Source organism: Heterodontus francisci, chromosome 32 (genome assembly GCF_036365525.1).
Source record: "Heterodontus francisci isolate sHetFra1 chromosome 32, sHetFra1.hap1, whole genome shotgun sequence".
Lineage (NCBI taxonomy): Eukaryota > Metazoa > Chordata > Chondrichthyes > Heterodontiformes > Heterodontidae > Heterodontus > Heterodontus francisci.
This window is the reverse complement of record NC_090402.1, coordinates 44652461-44675727: the sequence shown is the minus strand read 5'-3', so window position 1 is coordinate 44675727 and position 23267 is coordinate 44652461. Positions and strand designations below refer to the sequence as shown.

At 43.0% G+C, this 23267-nt stretch overlaps 1 protein-coding gene across 5 annotated transcripts in view; it reads right to left on the bottom strand.

Annotated features, from left to right (window-relative positions):
• paxx (PAXX non-homologous end joining factor) overlaps positions 1–23267 on the bottom strand; it is a 44527-nt gene that overhangs the window by 16658 nt on the left and 4602 nt on the right. For all 5 annotated transcript variants that reach the window (XM_068012722.1, XM_068012720.1, XM_068012724.1 and 2 more), the window contains exons 3-6: positions 19933–19993; positions 18446–18495; positions 11013–11203; positions 7681–7749 (exon numbers count right to left, since the gene is read on the bottom strand). In XM_068012722.1, coding sequence (XP_067868823.1) covers positions 7681–7749; positions 11013–11203; positions 18446–18495; positions 19933–19993 — 371 coding nt within the window. The remainder of the gene's footprint in view (positions 1–7680; positions 7750–11012; positions 11204–18445; positions 18496–19932; positions 19994–23267) is intronic.

Sequence of the window (23267 nt, the reverse complement as noted above, 5' to 3'; positions counted from 1 at the left end):
CCGCCGGCCGCAACATGCATGCCTTCGGAACTCTGTATGGCATTCTGAGACGAGACACTGGTGGGGAGGGGAGAGGACTAAAATTATCAGGGTGGGGGGGGGGGAGCGGGTAAAACAATCCTTATTGGCTGTAGGGAAGGTAGGAAGGGGTCAAAGGGGATAAAGTTCAAGGGGGAAAGGTCGTGAGTGAGAATTCATTTTTTGGGGGGGATGGGAAATAAAACTAATTATTTATGCATTGGGGAGGTGGGAGGGGGGATTTGAAGTTTTAATAATTTTTTTTAATTGATTGGAAACCATGTCACTTTAAAAATGTAAATGTCTCCTGAAGGGCTTCAAGCCCTTTAAAAATGGCTCTGGTGCCTGCATGGTGTTGCAGGACGCTGTTGCTGGGGATGCGGTGGCTGCCTCCTCTATGTCATTGAGGACAGCCGTTCCGCCCCCTCTATTTAAATGAGTCCCCGCGTGTAATATCGGGGGGCTCTGCAGCAGCACTTCCAGGTTGGATGTGCGACGCGCTTGGAAAACTCAGGCTGAGGAGTGACGATGACAACACCTTTAACAGATCGAGTTATTACAGAAGACAGAATTGGAACAGCAATAATAGGTAAATGAATCCCATGAATGTCCAAGAAACAGTTAATAGGTGCTTCAGGTGTAACTTATAGCATCATTATGCAATGAACTGCCCAAAATGGGGAAGCAGGGTTCTCAAAATGACACATGACACAGAGAATTCTGAGGCAAAGAGGAAGATAATGATGAATCTGAATGAACTGTACTAGTCACAAGGAGTTTTAGTCCTGTGATTAATGTCTTAGTCATGGATTCATTCTACTGTGCTGTGTTAGATAGTGCTTTCACATCGATGGCATGTGGAACAGATTGGTTAAAATGTTGTCTAGATTCACTCAGTACTGATGCAAGGTTAAGGAGTATAAGGAGTTTGGTGATGGCAACACATTGAGTTCGCTGAAGAGAGTTGTAATTCCATGTAAAGTAGCTAGAGTAAGCCATTTTATCAGTACTGATGTAGACTCTAGTGAGAGACCTTTGCTGTTGAGTAAACCTTCTATGAAAAAGGCACAAATGAAACTTGACATGGAGTATGATATAAGGCAATTGTTTCTGGAAAGTCAGTGGATCTGCAGTTTACTAAGTCAGGGCATTATTGTATCCCCTTAACAAAACCTGATGTTTCTCATCAGAGTGTTAAAGAAGTATTAATGGCATCAGGTGATAAGAATCAGAGAAAAAAAGCAAGTGTCTTAAAGTTACACAGACAGTTTGCTCACTCTTTTTGTCAAAGATTAAAAACACTGCTAAAGGATGCAGGTGTGGTTCATATAGTGTATGCAAGGCTAATAGAAGAGATTAGTGACAACTGTGAAATCAGTAAAAAGTATCAGAGGATGTCGTTATGTTCCATTGTATGCCTTCCATTGGTATGTCACTTTAATGAGGTAGTTGCCATGGATTTAAAAGTATGGAACAAAGACAGAATTATTTACATTCTACACCAGATTCAGTTTTTCTACAATAATATATAGCAAGGACAAAAGGCACAATCGTGGAGAAATGGATAGGTACCGGACTTGGGGCACAAGTGAACTTTCTGATGAATATTGCAGGGAAATTTGCCAATGATGCATTTAGCGACATGTGTGAAAACATGAATATTATGGTCATGAATACCGCAGCTGAAATTCTTTTCAGCAAGGAGCTCCGTGAAAGGAATCATGCGGTGATCAATGAAATACTGCAGAAAGTCATAGCTGACCAACCTAACCGCAAGTTCATGCGAATAATTCACTTCAGGTTGTTACGGCCAGGTGACGACAGGTCACAAGGTTCTCATCTTGTCCTTCCTCTTGTTTCACCGCAACAGGGTTTAATCAGTTTTAAACTGTGGATGTGCTTACCACTTAGTGAGTGTTCTACCTTTTATCTTTGTTGTGATCATAAAAGAACCAATCAGGCAGGTTTTCTTGAGTTTAAACAAGAAAGAGGTGAGTTTCTTGTACCTAAAAATCTAAATCCGATCTAAATAAAATAACGTCACACACACACACACACACACACACACACACACACACACACACACACACACACACAGACACAGACACACACACAGTCTGTGTTGGATTAGAGTCCAGAACAAATAAAAATAATATACAGTCTGTCGTGTCTGTTAACTTAGTTGTCTTCTGGCTGTAGTTGGGGTTCTGAAGTCTCTGGCTGGTAGCAGTATTTTTGCAGCTGGCCCATCTGGTTCAGGTTCTTCTTGGAGGCAGTGATGTAGGTGGCTTTCTTCCCCCAGGGCCTTTGTCTTGCATTTTCCCAATCAGCAGGCAAGCTGTGGGAGATCCACTGTACCATCTGTACCAACCAGTCACTCTTCAAAACCCCTAGTAACTAACCTCGCCTTATAAGTCCCATCCACAAGGACTTTTTTTTAAGTACAAATCCATCTATGTGACAAGGCTGGCAGTCCCTTATCTTGTACCTCAGAAAAAAACATCAAATTCTCCCAACTCTAATTCCTTTTGTTTTGCCTCTCTTATCAATTTATCCTGAAGTTTATTGGCAGTCACCAAAACTTCATGGTCATGAGGACTTCTGCTTTTAGTTCTACTGCAAAATTGTTCTTTAGCCCTCATTTCATTGTGTAATCTGTTCAAACTACGGCCTCTCCCAGCACTTTGATGTCTTTCAAGACTATTACTATAAGATCTCATTCTCACACTACTGGAGGCTCTTTCTCCAGTACGTGATCATTTCCTGATACAAGAGTCACTGCTAGACCCACTATTAAAACTTGCACTGCGCTTTCTTACACTCCACTCTTTCGCCCTATTCTGCCAGTCCATGGTCCTCACTTCTTGGCCATCATCCTGAATATTCAACCAATATTTAAACTTGCCAGTGGATTAAATCTGGAGAAATGCATACTTAAGTTCCCATCCTTAGGTGACCCAAAGAACATGAAGATAGTTATTTTTAGTATTGCCTGACATGCTAATCTTCCTGATGGGTATTCAAGTGCAGCTGGTTTCATAATATTTTTGATGGGTGAAAATGGGAAATGTTGTCTTTTAGCTTGGGAAACTAAGAAAATAAAAAAGGATTGTTAAAAGCACTTTAACTGTGGAAACACTGGCTCATGTAGAGACAGTGGATATAGGTTCTATTTGCCAAATATTCTAGGCGAAATTCTGTATAAGGAGTATACTGAAGATAGTATAGCCTTTGAATGTTATGTGGATAATTGATCCTTGTGGGATAATGTACACTCGACAAGAATTGTAAGTGAGAAAAGGTTATGAATTAATATTGCTGGCTCGAAATAAATGCTGGAGAGAAAAGAGATCTCCAAAATTAAATGGGTAGATGCAAGTCATCAACTATGATTGTATAAGCATTTCTTTTTGTAAAACAAAGACATTGTTAGGGGTCCGAGAGGAGGTGCATCCCACAATGTAATGCTTTGCACAGAATATGGAATTTATTTTTATTTGTTTTAAAATATTGTTTGTACCATATTAAACTGTAAGTTTTTTATTCAAAGAGAAAGAAGGGAATCTGTTAATTGTACATCAATTGTGTTTAATTATGAGGTGGAAGGTGTTAATTGGGGTCTTGCTTGATCACATACAAGGTGGCACTTCGTGAGACTGTTGAAAGGAGCTATATGTTTGTAATCTTTACTATGTAAATAAATGTAAGACTGAATAAAGATTGGCTCCAATTTTATCATTTAACAACTGGCTTTCTGGAGTATAACAGTTCTCCTCCCAGGCGGTGTTGGCCATTCTCAGCTGGGACAGTAAAAGGGATCTGAACAACATGTCTATTAGACAGGGAAAAATCAGCCAGGGTAGAAACTCCCAATAACTATCCAGTGACTCTTCCTGGATGTATGTGTATATGTTTTTCTTTGAATTCATTCACAGGATGTGGGCATCGCTGGTCAGGCCAGCATGTGCTGCCCATCCCTAATTGTGCTTGAGAAGGTGGTGGTAAGCCACCTTCTTGAACTGCTGCAAGAGTAGTTAAGGGTCAACCACATTGCTGTGGGTCTGGAGTCACATAGGTCTGGAGTTACCAGACTGGTAAGTACAACAGATTTCTTACCCTTGAACCCAGATGGGTTTTTATGACAATCCAGTAATTTCACAGTCACCGTTACTGAGAACAGTTTTCTATCCCAGACTGAATTTAAGTTCCCCAGCTGCCATGTGAACTCATGTCTCCACATCATTAGTCCATAACTCTGGATTACTAGCCCAGTAACACAAACACTATGCTACCATGCCCAGCATGGTGTGTGCAAATGAATGTCAAGGTAGGAAGGGATTGGGCTGTCATTCCCTCCAGTCAAATAGCCTGCTGATATTAGGGTCAGGATTTGTTGGAGCTGCGGGCTGACAAGTCCCCAGGTCCTGATGGACTTCATCCTAGGGTGTTAAAAGAAGTGGCTAGTGAGATAGTTGATGCGTTGGTTTTAATTTTCCAAAATTCCCTAGATTAGGGGAAGGTTTCATTTGATTGGAAAATAGCCAATGTAACTCCTTTATTCAAAATGGGAGGGAGACAGAAAGCAGGAAACTGCAGGCCAGTTAGCTTAACATCTGTCTTAGGAAAAATGTTAGAAGCTATTATTAAAGATGTTATAGCAAGGCATTTAGAAAAATTCAAGGTAATCAGGCAGAATCAACATGGTTTTGTGAATGGGAAATCACGTTTAACCAAATTATTGGAGATCTTTGAAGGAGGTACACATGCTGTGGATAACCGGGGGGATTTCCAGAAGGCATTTGATAAGGTGCCACATCAAAGGTTATTGCAGAAAATAAAAGCTCATGGTGTAGGGGGTAACATATTGGCATGGATAGAAGATTGGTTAGCTAACAGGAAACAGAGAGTAGGTCATTTTCTGGTTGGCAAGATGTAACGAGTGGTGTGCCACAGGGATTTGTACTTTGGCCTCAACTTTTTACAATTTATATAAATGACTTAGATGAAGGGACTGAAGGTATGGTTGCTAAGTTTGCTTATAGCGCAAAGATAGGTAGGAAAGGAACTTGTGAAGAGGACATAAGGGGGCTACAAAGGGATATAGATAGGTTAAGTGAGTGGGCAAAGATCTGGCAAATGGAGTATCATGTGGAATAGGGCGAAATTGTCCACTTTGGCAGGAAAAATAAAACAGAAACAATATTATCTAAATGGTGAGAGATTGCAGAGCTCTGAGATGCAGAGGGATCTGGGTGTCCTAGTGCATGAATTGCAAAAGGTTAATATGCAAGTACACCACGTAATTAGGAAAGCGAATAGAATGTTATCGTTTATCGTGAGGGGAATTGAATATGAAAGTAGGGAGGTTACACTTCAGTTATACAGGCCAGTGGTGAGACCACATCTGTGTGCAGTACTGGTCTCCTTATTTAAGAAAGGATGTAAATGCATTGGCGGCAGTACAGAGAAGGTTTACTTGACTAATACCTGAAATGGGTGGGCTGTCTTACAAGGAAAGATTGGACAGGCTAGGCTTGTATCTGCTGGAATTTAGAAGAGTAAGAGGTGACTTGATTGAAACAGATAAGATCCTGAGGGGTCTTGACAAGGTGGATGTGGAAAGGAAGTTTCCGCTTGTGGGAGAATCTAGAACTAGGGGTCACTGTTTAAAAATAAGTGGTCACCCAGTTAAGACAGAGATGAGGAGAAATTTTTTCTCTCAGAGGGTCGTGAGTCTTTGGAATTCTCTTCCTCAAAAGGCGGTGAAAGCAGAGTCTTTGAATATTTTTAAGGCAGGTAGAGAGATTCTTGATAAGCAAGGGGGTGGAAGGTTATCGGGGGTAGGTGGAAATGTGGAGTGATCAGTTCAGCCATGAACTTATTGAATGGCAGAGTTGGCTCGAATGGCCGAGTGGCCTACTCCTGCTCCAAATTCATATGGTCGTATGATTTGTGGTTTTGGCACGGGACCCTGACATCAGGGTCAAGTGGGGGTCAGGATCCCGCACGTTGGGAAACAGTCAACGTGATTTTCCCCAAATTGGCCAATTCGTGACTCGAGAGTGGGTTCGCTGTCCTGTCCTGTTCTGAAACTGGGGGGGCCAATAAGAGACCCTCCGGCACGGACGGAGCAGCAGCATGAAGTTCAGGTAAGAGAGAGTGAGAGAAAAAGTGTCTCTGTCTTGAGGCGTCTTCTCTCCAACTTTTCAAACCTTTAAATTAAAAATGCCATCAACATTGTGGAGGGGTGGGGGAGGGTATCCCTTCTACAGAGCAGCCTTTGGCCACAGCTGTTCCCAGACAGGCAGGGAGGGCCTCAAAGCTTACTTGGAGTGCTGGCCCCTTGGTCAGCTACTGTGAGGCCGCCTCCAGGCAGCTGGCCTACTCCCTGACGAATTGGGGGATCCACATGACCAACTGGAATATTCCCAGTCGGCCTCTGTTAATTGACCTTAAGTGGCCATTTACCTTCCTCAAGTGGCTACCTGCCAACTTCTGCTGCTTATCCTGTGACCAGGAAAATGGCCCAGGGGCAGGATGGTATTGGCCAGGGGTGCAAATATTCGTACCTGCCTGCCTTTGTACTCGTGCCCATATGGGGGCGACAATTCAGCCTTGGGTGTCAGTTATGGCTCAGTGGTAGCACTCTTGCTTCTCAAGCTAGATAGGTTGTGGGTTCAAAATGCACTCAGAAGAATCAAGCAAAGTATTGAGGCACTGTTGCACTGTCGAAGGTGCTGCCCTTCAGATGAGCAGTTAAATTGAGGCCTTGGGTGACTACAACTGCTACTATATGAAGAAGAACAGAGGAGAGCTCCCTGGTGTCCTGGTCAATATGTATCCCTCAACTGACACCTTTAAACAGATTGTCACTGTCAGATTGCTGTTTGTGGGAGTTTGCTGTGTGCAAATTGGCTGCTGTTTCCTACATTACAGTAAGAACTACATTTCAAAAGTAGTTTATTGACTGTAAAGCAGTTGGAGTGTTCATTTGTTAATTGTGCATTTATTGTGTGATTGTATGCAAGTGGGTGGGGGGGGGGTGTTAATTGCAGTCTTACTTGAGCACTTTTAAGCATTTACTGAGACAGGTGAAGGGTTTGAGTGAGGAGCTACATGTCTGTAATCCTGTGTACAATAAATGTGAAACTGAGTAAAGATAGGCTCCAGCATTATCCTTCCATAACAAGCTTTCTGGAGTTTAACATGGGGCATCTGAAGGTCATGAAAGGTGCCACATAAATGATGTCTTTCTCTTTATTTTTAACCAAGGCTCACACATCATTGTTGTCCAGTTGGATAGGTTACTAGCGGGCTCCCCATTGCTTGCAGAACTGATCCTCAGTGAGGAGCGATGTTTTCTGAGCAGCAAGTGGGAAACTAATTTTAAATCAAATCAGGACAAATGGCACAATGGTAATTATAGAAAAAAAACCATGGACGCTTATCCAATCCTACAATACCAGGCCCAGAGGGATTTCCATCTGCCTATTTACTTTCAGCTCAGGTCAATCAATGAGGGAGGCAATGTGCTTAAAAGAAACTGGTAAAGGGGAAAAGTGGTGACGGGCTTTTAAATACAAGCAGAAAATGCAGGAAATACATAGCAATTTAATCAACACTTATAAAGATCCGGTGTTGGAGCTCCATGACTCGTCTTACCTGCTAGAAACATTCTTTGTGTCCTCTGCATCGTCTTCTTAAGGTTTAAGGCGTTGCTTTCTTCAGACACTGCAGGGGGAAAATGTAGCACTGAGGTAAAAGCTTACGTATTCATCAGGGGTTTGCCCCCTCGGCGCGACAGTAAGGAACGGCCTTCGCTACACACACAGACACACAGACACACACACACGTCATTAGCAGCATCTCCTAGCAATTCTGATTGCTCAAACCAGCCACAATGATGACTTGGTGACAGAGTAAGGCAGCCAGTTTGTTCTGAAAGAAAGTTAATGCATGTGACACTCTTCTACACCTCTAAGGTGTCATTTGTGGTTCAGTGGGTAGGACTTTTTGCCTTAGAGTCAGAAGGCCATGGGCTCAAGATCCACTCCAGAGACTTGAGCATAAAATCTTGGCTGATACTCTAATGCAGTACTGAGAACATAAGAAATAGGAGCAGGAGTAGACCATATGGCTCCACCATTCAATACGACCATGGCTGATCTTCTGCCTCAACTCTACTTTCCCACCCCCTCTCCATATCCCTTGATTCCCTGACAGATCAAAAATCTATCTATCCTAGATTTGAATATACTCAATGATGGAGGATCCACATCCCTCTGAGATAGAGAATTCAAAACACTCACAAGCCTCTGAGAGTGAAGAAATTTCTCCTCAGCTCAGTCTTAAATGATTGATACCTTATCCTGAGACAGTGTCCCCGTGTTCTAGATAGCCCAGCCAGGGGAAACAACTTCTCAGTGTCTACGCTGCGTCATGCTAGACCTCCACCTGCCAAGAATGAGGCACATTAATGTTGTCATGAACATTGATTTTAAACTGTTACCGGAGTGAAGGAAGGACTTATTAAACAGATCAGCTGTGACTGGAAAAGATATTTGCGTATTAACAGACAGTGATTGGAAGGACAAAGGACCATTCCCTCACACATTCAACCAACAATGGACCTTGATCACCCAGGTGTTGTGTGTAAGAGGCGACTTCCAGAGACTGCTAAGGTGATACAATCCAAGATGTGGTCAGATCAGTTAGTCACATGACTAACCTGTTTGGCAACCTGGGTTTTTCTGAATTGTACAAACAGTTTGAACTCAGAGTGTCTGTTTGCTCCTGGACTGAGAAGATCTCTCCTACCTGCTCCCATGTCTTTCTCACAAGCCTCTGAAACCACTGAAGACACATGAACCCCAAGAGAGAAAAGTCTCCGACAGTTAACAATGTTTAAGAATAATACTGGCCCCCAACGAAAAGCAAGATCTACCTACAATCAAGGACTCTACAGTGAGCTCAAAGAACCGTAACAAAATCCCTTCAGATATTGCCTCAAACGTTTCACTTTACTTTTTCTTCTGCTCTTTTCTGTCTCTATTTGCATGTGTGTATCGCATATGCATGCTAGCGTGGGCGCGTCGTATATCCGTAGGCATTAACCGAATTAGAGTTTAGGTTTAAGTATAATAAATTTCAACTTTTCTTCTTTAAACCTCAGAAAACTTGTTTGTGCTGGCTTCTTTGTCTTATAATTGGAAAGCAGTGAACAAGGATTCACCAAGGGGGAGTTAAAAACACTGTGTGTTACGTTAAGACCAAGTGAAGGCTGAGAGGGACCCCTAGACACCTTTCTCACCTGGTCATAACACCTGTCAGAATCTTGTATTTTCAATGAGATGACATCTCATTCTTAATCCCAGAGAGTATAGGTCCAATTTACACAGCCTTTCATCATAGGACAAGCCTCCCATCCCAGGAGCTGAACTAATGAACCATCGATGTACCGCCTCCAAGGCAAGTTTATCCTTCCTTCGATATGGAGACCCAAATTGCACAGAGTATTCCAGGTGTGGTCTCACCAAAGCCTGATCCAATTGTAGCAAGAATTCCTTGCTCGTGTACTCCAGTCTTCTTGCAAAAAAGACCAACATGCCGTTTACCTTCTTGCTTGCTGCACCTGCATGCTGACTTTCTGTGTTCCTTGTACAAGTCACTCTGAAGATCAACATTTAAAAGTTCCATGCCTTTAAAAAACATTCTGCTCTCTATTCCTATTACCAAAGCAAATACCCTCACACTTCCCCATATTATGCTCCATCTGCCACCTTGTTGCCCACTCACTTAACCTGTCTACACCTCTTTGCAGCCTCTTTGTGTCCTTCCTACAGCTTACATTCCAATCTAGCTTTGCACCATCAGCAAACTTGGATACATTACTCTCAATCTTTTCATCTGTCACGAATATAGATTGTAAATAGCTGAGGCCCCAGCACTGATCCTTGCAGCACTCACTAGTTACAGCCTGCCAACATGAAAATGCAATATCTATCCCTACTCTCTGCTTCCTGTCCCCTAACCAATCCTCCATCCATGCTAATATATTACCGTAACTCCACGAGTCCTCATCTTGTGTGTTAAACTTTTGTGTGGTGCCTTATCGAAATCCAAGAATTCTACATCTCCTGGCTCCCCTTTATCGACCATATTAGATACAACCTCAAAAACACTATTTAATTTGTCAGAAGCAATCTCTCTTTCATAAAACCATGTTAATTTCTGTCTGATCATACTCTGATTATCTAAATGTATTGTTAAGACTGCCTTAATAATAAGCATTTTCCCAATAACTGACATCAGGCTAACTGTCAGGAAACAGTTTCCTATTTTCACCCTCCCTCCTTTCTTAAATACTAGTGTTACATTTACTAACTTCCAATCTGCTGGGTCTGTTCTAGAATCTTAACATTTTGGAAAATCATAGCCAGTGCATCCACTATCTCTGCAGCTACCTCTTTTAGAACCCTAGGATTTGTTGACTTTTAGTCCCTTAAGTTTCGCAAATACTTTTTCTCTGCTGATATTGTTATGAACGTGCTTCCATTTTTAAATATTTTTTGAGGACTCGTGTTTAAAAATTGCGGAAATTGATTCATTTGAAAGACTGAAGACATTCCATAGGTGGTGGACTGTAATTTTTTAAAAAAAGGTCACGTTCATAAATCCATGCTAACTTTGTCCAATCATTATGATTATCTAAGCCTCATGTTATCACATCCCTAATGTATTGGCTGAAAAGCACTTTGGGACGTCCTGGGGTTATAAAAGGGGCGATAGAAATGCAAGTCCTTCCTTCTGTCCTGCTCAGCCAGGCTGCCACATGGTGCTGCATGTGCTAGTACTGCACAACCTCGTGGTTGCATTGTCAGCAAACACAGATGACATTGCTACTGACCAAAACAACTACCTCTGCGCCCCACAAAAAAGCAATGAGGACATTTCCAAAACTTTTCCCATTTTCTGACCCCCCCACTCCCGTGTACCTTTCAGTTGGTTTTGTAGGTGATGTACTTGATCTACCAGGTGAAACATGACTGACTGGATCTCTGCCTTAGCCTCAGAAATGGGCAACTTGTAGAGGTCAAAGGTGAGTCCCAAGTCATCTTGGCTGAGTTTCAGTATTATTATGTTGTCCAGGACTGTGAGGCTGACAGCGGCCTTCTGGAAAGCGTCTCTGTGGGTACAGCAGAAAGTGAGTGGTAACATTGATTTATTACATCGAGCGCTCAGTTTTCCTGATCCAAAGGACAATGTGTTGGGATCACTCGCAACAGTTGACCTGACTTTCTTGCCAATATGTATGGCCCCATTCTCTCATTTCCCCATTGATTTCTCTCCCTCGTTGACAGGACCTTCCGAATAAATAGAACTTTAGCATTAAAATAAAATGCTTAGTAAGACCAAAATGCCTCAGCCACATGGTATTGAGTCACATAGGAAAAGAAGGAGGCCATTCAGTCCCTGCAGCTTGTTCCGCCATTCAGTTAGATCATGGTTGATCTGTATTTTAACTCAATTTATCTGCCTTGGTTCCATATCCCTTAGTATGCTGTGATTCAGTTAGCCCATTTTAGATCTCAACTTGGCTCAGGGAGTAGCTGAGTGACACAGATTTGGAAGGCTCTGGTTAAATGCTACTATCTGGGGTGACAATTGGGAAGCGACAATTGATTGCAGCTTCTGTCGGTTAGGAAGGTGGAATACAGCTCGATCTCCCACTCCTGATCACAGTCCAGCAACTCTTGTTGGGAGCATGTGTGTTTTGAGGACAGGTCTGGGCTGTGGCTGTGATGCTATTCCCGTCAACTAGCTTGTCAGCACTCACTAAGTTGCCACAGGGAGATTGGCCACCTGCGTGAGGTGCTGCATTGTGTCTGGGACCATGGAGCTGTACACCAATAGAGAGGTTTAGGGTGAAGGCAGGAAGAGGGAAGAGAGAAAATCAGCAAGGAGGAGTAACAATAAAGACTGTTATGGTTAATAAGTTTCAGTGGCTTAACAGGTCATATTACATACATTTCGCACCCAAATAACTCTCCGTAGGAATTACAATATATTGTAAGAAGTTGTCAAATATATGACTGTGCGTTTAAGTAGATATTACAGCCACCAAGTATGATGCCTGCTCCAGGGTGCTGTCATGCCAGCAGCCAGGAAAAGCTCTTTCTGTCACAATGTTCCCTTGTAAGGTTTTGCAATGCCTTTCTGGCTTTTCTGTTTATCACGTCTGCTTTCCTCTTAATATTATACTCTCGCTGGCTCCTTCTCCTCTGCTTAGATACTTTGTACACCCAGGCACCACCAATGCTGCACTTGGTCTGTGGTTAATTAAGTGGCTGAGAGCAGCTGCTGTAGACTTCCATCTATTTAGGTGTCAGCACAGCTCAGTGGGTAGTACTCTCACCTCTGAATCAGAAGGTTGTGGGTTCAAGTTATACTCCCGAGACAGGAGCACATAATCTAGGTTGACACTCCAGTGCAGTACAAAGGGAGTGCTGCATGATTGGCGGTGTTGTCTTTCAGATGAGACATTAAAACAAAACCCCATCTGCCAATTCGGGTGTATGTAACAGATCCCACTCAGAGAAGATAGGGGAAATTCCCCCCAGTATCCTGGCCAATATTCATCCCACAACTAACATCACTAAAACAGATTATCTGGTCATTATCACATTGCTGTTTGTGGGAGCTTGCTGTACGCATATTGGCTGCCATGTTTCCTACTTTATAACAGGGACTACACTTTAAAAGCACTTCATTGGCTCTAAATCGTTTTGGGATGACCTGAGGTTATGATATAAATACAAATCATTTTTTTTCTCTCCCTCTTGTGACCATTGCCTGGCAGCTCCCAGGCACAGTGTGGTTGAGAGAGAGAGGGGTCCTGTAGATTATACAAGATCGAGCTGCTTCCTACTACCCAGGCTACACTGGCTGGCATGCCAGAATTCTCTGTACTGCCTTTATGGATAAAAATGCTTCTAGCCACAAGACCGATTAGTAATGAGATGATGCCGGCTGCATGGCATAATTCTTCCCCTCTATTTACTCAATGGGTCAAACGTCTGTCAGGACAGATTGCCTGCCATCAATACTGAGTGGCCTAATGCAGGTGAGTAAAATCCCACGACATGGAAGATTCATGAGGAGCCACAGTGAATACTGATGATCTGAGTGAGGTGTTCAAAATATTAAAAGGATGGATGCAGAGAAATAACCTGCCCTGGTGGAGGGAAATCAAGAATGAAGAAGTATAATCTTAAAATTTGAGCTCAGCCATTTAGGAAGGAAATTGGGAAGCACTTCTACACACAAAGGGTAGTAGAAATCTGGAACTCTCTCCCTCAAGTGGCGTAAGCTGCGGGGCTACGGACCAAATGCTGGAAGGTGGGATTAGAATAGGTGGATGGTTTTTCGGCCGGCACAGACAGGATGGGCCAAGTGGCCTCTTTCTGTGCCTTAAATTTTCTATGATTCTAAAAGGCTGTGGCTTCTGGAACTTTCAAGACTGAGATCGATGGATTTTTGTTAGATCAGGGTATCCAGGGATATGGAGCTGAGGCAAGTAAATGGAGTTGAGGTACAGATCAGCCATGATCCAACTGAATAGCGGAGCAGGCTCAAGGAACTTCTGATCCTATATTCCTAGATCATCTTCAGTCATTATAGGAGATTCCATAGTTAGGGGCACAAACAGGCATTTCTGTAACTGTCATCGTGAGTCCCGCATGATGTGCTGCCTCACTGGTGCCAGCGTAAAGGACATCATGGAGAGGGTGCAGAATATTCTGCAGGGAGAAGGGAGTGAGCCAGAAGTTGTGGTACATGTCAGTACCAACATAGAGAGGCAGGTATTGAGGTCCTACGGTTAAACTTTCAGGAGCTAGAGAGGACTCTGGATTAGTTCCAGTGTCACACACTAACAAGAGTAGAAATAGGAAGATAGGGAGGATCAATGCATGGGTTAAGGCATGGTGCAGGAGGGAGGGCTTCAGATTCTTGGGGCATTGAGATCAATTCTGGGGCAGGAAGCACTTATTCAAAAGGGATGGGTTGCACCTCAACAGGACTGGGACCAATGTCCTCATGAGGTAGATTCACTAGTGGGGTTGGGGAGGATATAAACAAAATTGGCAGGGGGATAGGCACCAGCATATAGAAGTAAAAAAGCGGAATAAGGTGCATCAAGGAGTGAGTGTGTTGGATAGTACTAGAGGAGGAAGTGGTGCCATATTAGACAGGAGCAGAGTAAGAAGGACTACGAGGAATAATACAAAGGTTTAGAATGCATGTATATTAATTCACAAAATGTGCTGAATAAGGTTGGTGAGCTACAAGCACAAATACCTGTGTGGGAATATGATGTAGTGGCAATAACAGAAACAAGGCTTAAAATTGGTGAGTACTGGGTGCTTAATGTTCAAGGATATAAAGTGTTCAGAAAAGATAGGGAAGGAAAAAAGGGAGGTGAGGTGGCAGTAATACTTAGGAAAAACTGTGCAGCTTTGGGAAGAGGGAAGATGTCCTTGAGGGGGCAGGGACAGAATCCATTTGGATAGAGTTGAGAAGATAAGATTACACTATTGGGGGTGAGAGAGAGATAGAAGAGCAAATCTGCAGGGAAGTCATAAAGATGTGTAAGTACTACAGTGGTGATATTCGGGGACTTCAATTACCCAAATATCGATTGGGATGTTTTTTTTTCCTTTTTGGCCTTCTTGTCCAGAGAAACAATGGGTAAGCGCCGAGAGGTGGTCAGTGGCTTGTGGAACAGCGCCTGGAGTGGCTATAAAGGCTAATTTTAGAGTGACAGACTCTTCCACAGGCACTGCAGGTGAAGTTGGTTGTCGGGGCTGTTACACAGTTGACTCTCTCCCTACACTGCTGTCTCTTTTCCTGCCAACTGCTGAGTCTCTTTGACTTGTCTCTCTTCAGGCCCACCTTTATAGCCGTCCACCAGGCCTGGCGATCGCTGGCAAGCGGCTCCCACGACTTGTGGTCAATGTCGCAGGACTTCATGTTGCGTTTGCAAACGTCTTTAAAGCAGAGACTTGGACGGCCGGTGGGTCTGGTACCAGTGACGAACTCGCTGTACAATGCGTCCTTGGGGATCCTGCCATCTTCCGTGCAGCTCACATGGCCAAGCCATCTGAAGCACCGTTGACTCAGTAGGGCATATATGCTGGGGATGTTGGCTGCCTCGAGGACTTCTCTGTTGGAGATACGGTCCTGCCACCTGATGCCAAGGATTCTCCGGAGACAGTGAAGATGGAATGCGTTGAGTCTTGGCTGACATACATTGTCCAGGCCTCATGGCTGTAGAGCAAGGTACTGAGGACACAGGCTTGATACACTCGGACTTTTGTGTTCTGTGTCAGTGCACCATTTTCCCACACTCTCTTGGCCAGTCTGGACATAGCAGCAGACACCTTTCCCATGTGCTTGTTGATTTCTGCATCGAGAGACAGGTTACTGGTGATAGTTGAGCCCAAGTAGGTGAACTCTTGAACCACTTCCAGAGCGTTGTCGTCGATATTGATGGATGGAGCATTTCTGACGTCCTGTCCCATGATGTTCGTTTTCTTGAAACTGATGGTGAAGCCAAATTCGTTGCAGGCAGCTGCAATCCTGTCAATGAGTCTCTGTGACACTCTTCAATGTGGGATGTTAATGCAGCATCGTCAGCAAAGAGGAGTTCCCTGATGAGGACTTTCCGTACTTTGGTCTTCGCTCTAAGACAGACAAGTTGAACAATCTGCCATCTGATCTTGTGTGGAGGAAAATTCCTTCTTCTGAAGACTAGGATAATCGATTGGGATAATGTTAAAATAAAGGCAAGAGGAGGGAGGAATTTCTCAAATGCTTTCAGGAGAATTTCTTTAACCAGTATGTTCTTAGCCCAACTAGGAAGGAGGTATTGCTAGATTGGGAGCTGGGGAAAGAGGTGGGCCAAGTGGAGCAAGTGTCTGTGGGGAAACATTTGGGTAAGAGTGATCATCGTATCATAAGGTTTAGAGTAGTAATGGAGAAGAGCAAGGAACAATCTAAAATAGAATTTCTAAAATGGATGAGTGTTAACTTCAAAGGGATGAGAGGGAATCTAGCCAGGGTTAAATGAAACCAAAGATTGACAGGAAAAACTGTAACGGAATTGTAATGGGTGATCATTAAGGAAGAGATGTTTCACATACAGGCCAGGTACATTCCAACAAGGGGGAAAGGTAGGGGAACCAAAGCCAGGGAGCCTTAGATGATGAGGGAGATAGAGAATATGATGAAACAAGAGGGTATATGATGCATGTCAGGTGAATTCTTCAAGTGAGAATCAAACCAAATACAATAAGTTGAGAGGAGAAGTGAAGAGGAAAATAAGACTGGTGAAGAGAGGATATGAGAATAGAATGGCAGTTAACATAAAAGGGAACCCAAAAATATTCCAGCAGCATGTAAATAGTGAGCGGGTAGTAAGTGGCTGACTGGGGTCTATTAGGGACAAAGAGGATGATATATGCTTAGAGGTGCAGGGCAAGACTAGAATACTTAATGAGTACTTTGTATCGGAGTTTACTAAGGAAGAGGATGCTGACAAAATATTGGTAGAAGCGGAGATGGTAGAGGTAATGGATGAAGTGAAAATTGATACGCAGAATGTACTGAAAAGGCTGGCTATGCTTAGACTAGATAAGTCATCTGGCCTGAATGGCTTACATCCCAGGTTGCTAAAGGAAGTGGGGAGTGGAGATAGCAGAAGGGCTCGTCATAATCTTCCAATCTTCCCCAGATACAGGCGAGGCACCAGCGGATTGGAAAGTGGGAAATGTGACAACCTTATTCAAGGAAAGGTGTAAGGACATTCCTAATAACTACAGGCCGGTCAGTTTAACATCAGTTTGGGCAAGGTGTTAGAGACGATAATCAAGGAAAGAATTAACAGGTACTTGGAGAGGTTTGAGTTAATTAAGGACAGGCAGCACGGATTTGTAAAAGGCAGATCATGTTTCACTAATCTCATTGAATTTCATGATGGAGTAACAGAAAAGGTTCAAGAGGAGAATGTGGTGGATGTTACCAGGATGTTGCCTGGTCTGGAGGGTATTAGCTATGAGGAGAGGTTGGATAAACTTGGGTTGTTTTCACTGGAACGACGGAGGTGGACAGGCGAGCTGACAGAGGTTTACAAAGTTATGAGTGGCATGGACAGAGTGGATAGTCAGAAGCTTTTTCCCAGGGTGGAAGAGTTAGTTACTAGGGGACATAGGTTTAAGGTGAGAGGGGCAAAGTTTAGAGGGGATGTGCGAGGCAAGTGTTTTTTACATGGAGGGTGGTGAGTGCCTGGAACTTGCTGCCGGGGGAGGTGGTGGAAGCAGGTATGATAGCGACCTTTAAGAGGCATCTTGACAAATACATGAATAGGATGGGAATAGAGGGATATGGACCCCGGAAGTGCAGAAGGTTTTAGTTTAGACAGGCATCAAGATCGGCGCAGGCTTGGAGGGCCGAATGGCCTGTTCCTGTGCTGTACTGTTCTTTGTTGTCTATATGGACATAGATAGTCTAACAGAATAGGCAGATAAGTGGCAGATGAAATTTAATACAGAAAAGTGTGAGGTGATGCATTTTGGGAAAAGGGATATGGTGAGGTAATATAGACTTAAGGCACAGTTCTAAAGAGTATGCAGGAACAGAGGGACCTGAGGGTTCATGTGCATAAATCTTTGAAGGTGGCAGAACATATTGAGAGAGTAGTTAGCAAAGCATAAGGGATCTTGGGCTTCATAAATAGAGGTATTAATTATAAAAGCAGAGAAGTTATGCTCAACCTTTATAAAGCTCTGGTTAGGCCACAACTAGAGTATTGTGTCCAGTTCTAGTCACCACACTTTAGGAAGAATGTGAGGGTCCTCGAGATGATGCACAGTAGATTTATCAGAATGGTTCCAGGGATGAGGAATTTTAGCTACAAGGTAGGTTGGAGAGGCTGGGGATGTTCTCCTTGGAGCAAAGGAGATTGAGGGGAGATTTAATAGAGGTGTGCAAGATTATGACAGGTTTAGTTAATGAGGTAGACAAAGAAAGGCTGTTCCCATTAGCTGATGGTACAAGGACTAGGGGTCACAGATTGAAGGTTTTAGGCAGGAGATACAGTGGGGATGTGAGGAAGAACTTTTTTACGCAGTGAGTGGTAATGATCTGGAACTCTGCCTATAATGGTGGTGGAAGCAGAGAATATCAATAATTTCAAAAAGAAATTGGTTGGGCACTTGAGGGAAATAAACTTGTAGGGCTACAAGGATAGAAGAGGGAATAGGACTGACTGGATTGCTCTACAGAGAGCTGGCATGGACTCGATAGGCTGAATGGCCTCCTTCTGTGACGCTATGACTCTCCTTTCTTCTGAGGAGTGACAGTTACAAACCTGGTTCTGGTGTGGTATTCTTCACAGGTTTTCACCCCATGTGCAGATTTCTGTAAAGAAAAAATAAATACTGTTATCTTCCAACATGAGAAATGGAGTTTAATAGCGGTACAGTGTAGATTAGATTAGATTAGATTAGATTAGAGATACAGCACTGAAACAGGCCCTTCAGCCCACCGAGTCTGTGCCGACCATCAACCACCCATTTATACTAATCCTACATTCCTACCAAACCCAAACATCCCCACCTGTCCCTATATTTCCCTACCACCTACCTATACTAATGACAATTTATAATGGCCAATTTGCCTATCAACCTGCAAGTCTTTTGGCTTGTGGGAGGAAACCGGAGCACCCGGAGAAAACCCACGCAGACACAGGGAGAACTTGCAAACTCCACACAGGCAGTACCCAGAATCGAACCCGGGTCGCTGGAGCTGTGAGGCTGCAGTGCTAACCACTGCGCCACTGTGCCGTAGTGTTGATGAATCATGCTCCAGGGGATGAACCCATGTTGGAGTGGGGCGGGGAAAGAACGTAAGAAAGCAGTCAACAAGACATTAGGATTAAGCATCCCCTAGACATCATCCGGCAAGGGCACTTGCAATAGCCATGGGATCAGGACAGCCACCCTGTAACCCCATCTCAGCAAAGGAGGTATTTGGGCCAACAGAAACTATGGTGGAGAGTGAATTGAAAGGATAATATATTTGGAAAAAACAAGAGTGTCAATATTCCTCTTTAATAATTCACATACTTAATTTTCACACCCATGAATCCCCCCACAATGCAGGTTCTCAAACTCTGCCACATTGCAATGGAGAGATACTGAGAAGGGGACAGGCTCCAAAGGATTTGGAAGAAGAAGCGTGCCAGGGCCATATGCATTATTTTCTGGCACACCCACAATCCACACCAGTCCACCGGACTCTGCTGTGTCTTGAGCCATATACAGTGACAGAATCATAGAATCCGTCCATGTGTGACGACTGCCTTGGCAATGGCGTGAGACTACAACTGGGCAGAAGCCAGTCACTCAGACATTGGCATCTCTTGTTCTTCCACTTAATGTCCCATGGCATTGATCATGGATGACTTGCTGTTTTATAACAATAGGGATGTAATCAGCAAAGCACGATAACTAAAGTGTGTCAAGGAAAGTGTTATAGGAAATAAATGTGACAATTACAAGATGTGCACACAGAGTTAGTGTAGATGGCAGAAACTTGCTTGATGGGGCCATCTGGTGGTGATGGCCTGGAGCTACACTGACAATTTACACAGCACAATTTAAAGGCAAATATTGACACAAAAGCATGACCAAACATCTTGACAACAGAAACTAAGGTTTGTATTTAAGAACTGTTCATCTTATGCAAAGTTTTTGATAGCATATAATTATAAAAACATATGACCAATCATCAGCAGCAGAATGCAATGGTCCCAGTCCTCCCAACATTCGGAAAATTAGCAGCTCTGCTACTTACATGCTCCTCCAGCTTTTGTGGACTGAAAGCTGTACTCCAAACATCCACAACATTTGTAACACTGCAAAGTAAAGGGGGACAGTTGTTGTCAGTACTTTATCTTACAGAGTCATATACGCAAGAGTGACGTGAGAGGCTAGACCTGGAGGCACTGTAGAGCTAATGCAGTCCTTTCAACTTCGGAACTCCATCCAGGATCCAGATCAAGGTAATGGTTTAAAAGTCTCCTCTGACAGCTGTAAAGGTTTGAAGTGAAAATGAATGCACCAGTTTGAGCCCGATGGTGCTTGGCTCAGTTGGTAGTACTGTTGCTTCTGGGTTAGAATCCTGAACTGAGACCTAAATATATCATCCCAGTTGACACTCCACTGCAATACTGAGAGAGTGTTGTATTGATGGACATGCTGACCTCTAAACTGCCCCTCTCCCTCTTCAGGTAGGCATCAGGATTTCACATGCTCATTTCCTTGAGGACTCTAAGGCCTGACTTACATATTCAAGTGCCTTTCACACATTTCAGCTTTTGAATTTCTTTATTACACTCGCTTTCCTGACCTCAATTGGACAATGTCATCCTCAGATCGAGTCTTCAGTTGTGAAGAATTTGTTTCAAATACCTGCCTTTCCCCACAATAGTGTAAATTTACACCATCAATTACATTTCTCTGCAGTCGCACAGGTTTGGAAGTAGGGAGCAGTCTCAGAGATTATAGCAGAGACGGAGGCAATTCAGCCCACTGCTCCTGTGCTCGCTCTTCATCTAGAGCTACTTAACCCCAATTTCCCTGCACATACCCTAGTCAGAAATGTTAATTATTTATTAATTGGGTGTTAATTGAATTCATGTGGCAGGTATCAATTGGGGACACACCTGTGTCATACATACATATATATATATTAGACTATTCGTCACTACCTGGCTATCTGAGTTTTGACAATAAAGGAGGTACATACAGGAGAAATTGTGGGTAGGAAAAGATGGGAGGGGAGGAATAATATCAGAAGTAATCGGAGCTCAACGAGGAGATCTAGACACTGATCCTTGGGGTTAGGTGTGGACTTGCTCCCCTGACCGATAAGTAGTGAACATCAGCTGAGTAACTGGTGCAATAAGCAGCCAATGATAAGTTTACATTAGTAATCAGTGGACCAATATAGATGGGGAACTGAGTGGATGGTCAATTATCCTAACAGTTATGTGCACCTCCTGTGGCCAGCTGGGAGTTGTGTGTCTACCTGCCTTTTCTACTAAGATATGGGGGAGGGAAGAGGAGAACCAAGGGAGCAGAGGTGGATGGAAGATTTTATTCTTGGAATCAATCTCAATTGTGTGCTTGTGTTATTTTACATTTTGGAGGCCTTATAGGATTAAAATAAAAATGAACTGCAGAGCTCCAAGGGGACAACTGTCCTACATGCAAACTTGCAATAATATGTGTCCCCTTGTGTGATTTTCAAACTAGGGTCTGGTAGATGTTGATGTGACATCTGGTACCCTGTCAGTGCACCCATAATTCTGACATTGGTGTGAAATTCCTGTTGTGATATTCATGGAAGCTGTTTTCTGCAGTGATAACAGTGCCCTACTTTTGTGTCACTATTGGAAGTTTTAGTGTCAGGGACTGTTTTGAAGTGGGCCAGTACTTGTAGAGATCCCTGAGGTTGTATCCACCTTTTCAGGGGGTTCTAATGTGAAAGTGTGCCAATATTTACAGGGTCCCATAAGCATGCATTAATTGTCATAGCCCCTGAGAATGTGCCAATGTTTGCACAGCTCTCTGAAAGTATGCCAATCTTTGCAGGCGGCTGATGTGTGGGAGGAGGGCCTGCGAATATTTACACAACTGCATGAAAAGCACTGGTGTACTATTTTGGCTGACCCCTAGCATAATGCAAAATGCTCAATTATCTAAGCATCGAAAAATAAATGCTGGCCTAGCCCATGACGCTCACATCCCAGGAATGAATAAAATAAAAAGGGTAGTCTGATTTCAAAAATGGAAACTGGACACCAAAGAGTCTAATTTTTACATTAATCCATTTCCAAGTTACTTCTGTTTCATATATTAGTTATTAGTGAGTTACTGAGGTTACTAATTATCATAGTATCATATAACACAGAAGGAGGCCATTTGGCCAAACGTGCCAGTGTTGGCTCTTTGAAAGAGCTATTCAATTAGTTCTACTCCCCTGCACTTTCCCCATAGTCCTGCAATTTTTTCCATTTCAAGTATTTATCCAATGCCCTTTTGAAAGTTATCATTGAATCTGCTTCCACTCCCTTTCAAATATTGAATTCCAGATCATCATACCTCATGGCATTAATGTCTTCCTCATGTCGCTTCTAGTTCTTTTGCCAAATACCTTCAATCGGCGTCCTCTGGTTGCTGACACTTCTGTCACTGGAAACCCTTTTTCTCTTTATTTACTCCATCAAAATGCTTCCTAATTTTGAACATCTCGAATAAATCTGAACCTTCTCTGTTCTAAGGAGAACAACCTCAGTTTTTCTAGTTGTTTCATGTAACTGATGTCTTTCATCCTTGGTATCATTCTAGTAAGTCCCCTCTGAGCACTGTTTAAAGCCTTGACTTCCTTCCCAGAGTGTGGTGTCCAGAAGTGGCCACAATACCCCAGATGAAGCCTAACCAGTGTTTTAGAAAGGTTTAGCATAACTTCCTTGCTTTTGAAGTCTGTCACTATTAATATAACAAAGGATCCTATAAGCCTTTTTAACTGCCTTTACTTGTCCTGCCACATTTAAAGACTTGCATACATACACTCTCAGATCTCTGTTCCTGAGCCCCTTTAATATTGTACCATTTAATTTATATTGCCTCTTCTCATTCTTCCTACCAAAATAAATCACTTCACACTTCTTTAAATTTCATCTGCCATGTGTCTGCCCATTCCTCCTGAAGTCTGTAACTATTCTCACCGTTTGTTATATTTCCAAGTTTTGTGTCCTCTACAAGTTTTGAAATTATGCCCATAGTACCCAAAAAGGCAGTGTTCTGAACACGGACCCCTGGAGAACACCACTACACAGTTCTCATTAATAGTCGCTGCTTTTTGTCCGCTAGTTACTGAGGTTGAAAATTATCGCAGTTACTGTGGTTCATTTGTTAATGTTTTGAGGTAATTAAAAGTTAGAGAGGGTATTAGAGTTGCTGAAGGTTTGTTATTTGAACCGTTTATTGAGAATTATTGAAGTTTTTGGCTATTTGAGTTACTGAGAAAAATTTTGAAACACGATCTGTAGGGGCTGCCTCTTTTTAAAACATTAATAAACACGCCTGTAAGTTTAAAAAGTGATATAAAATCCAACGGGCAAT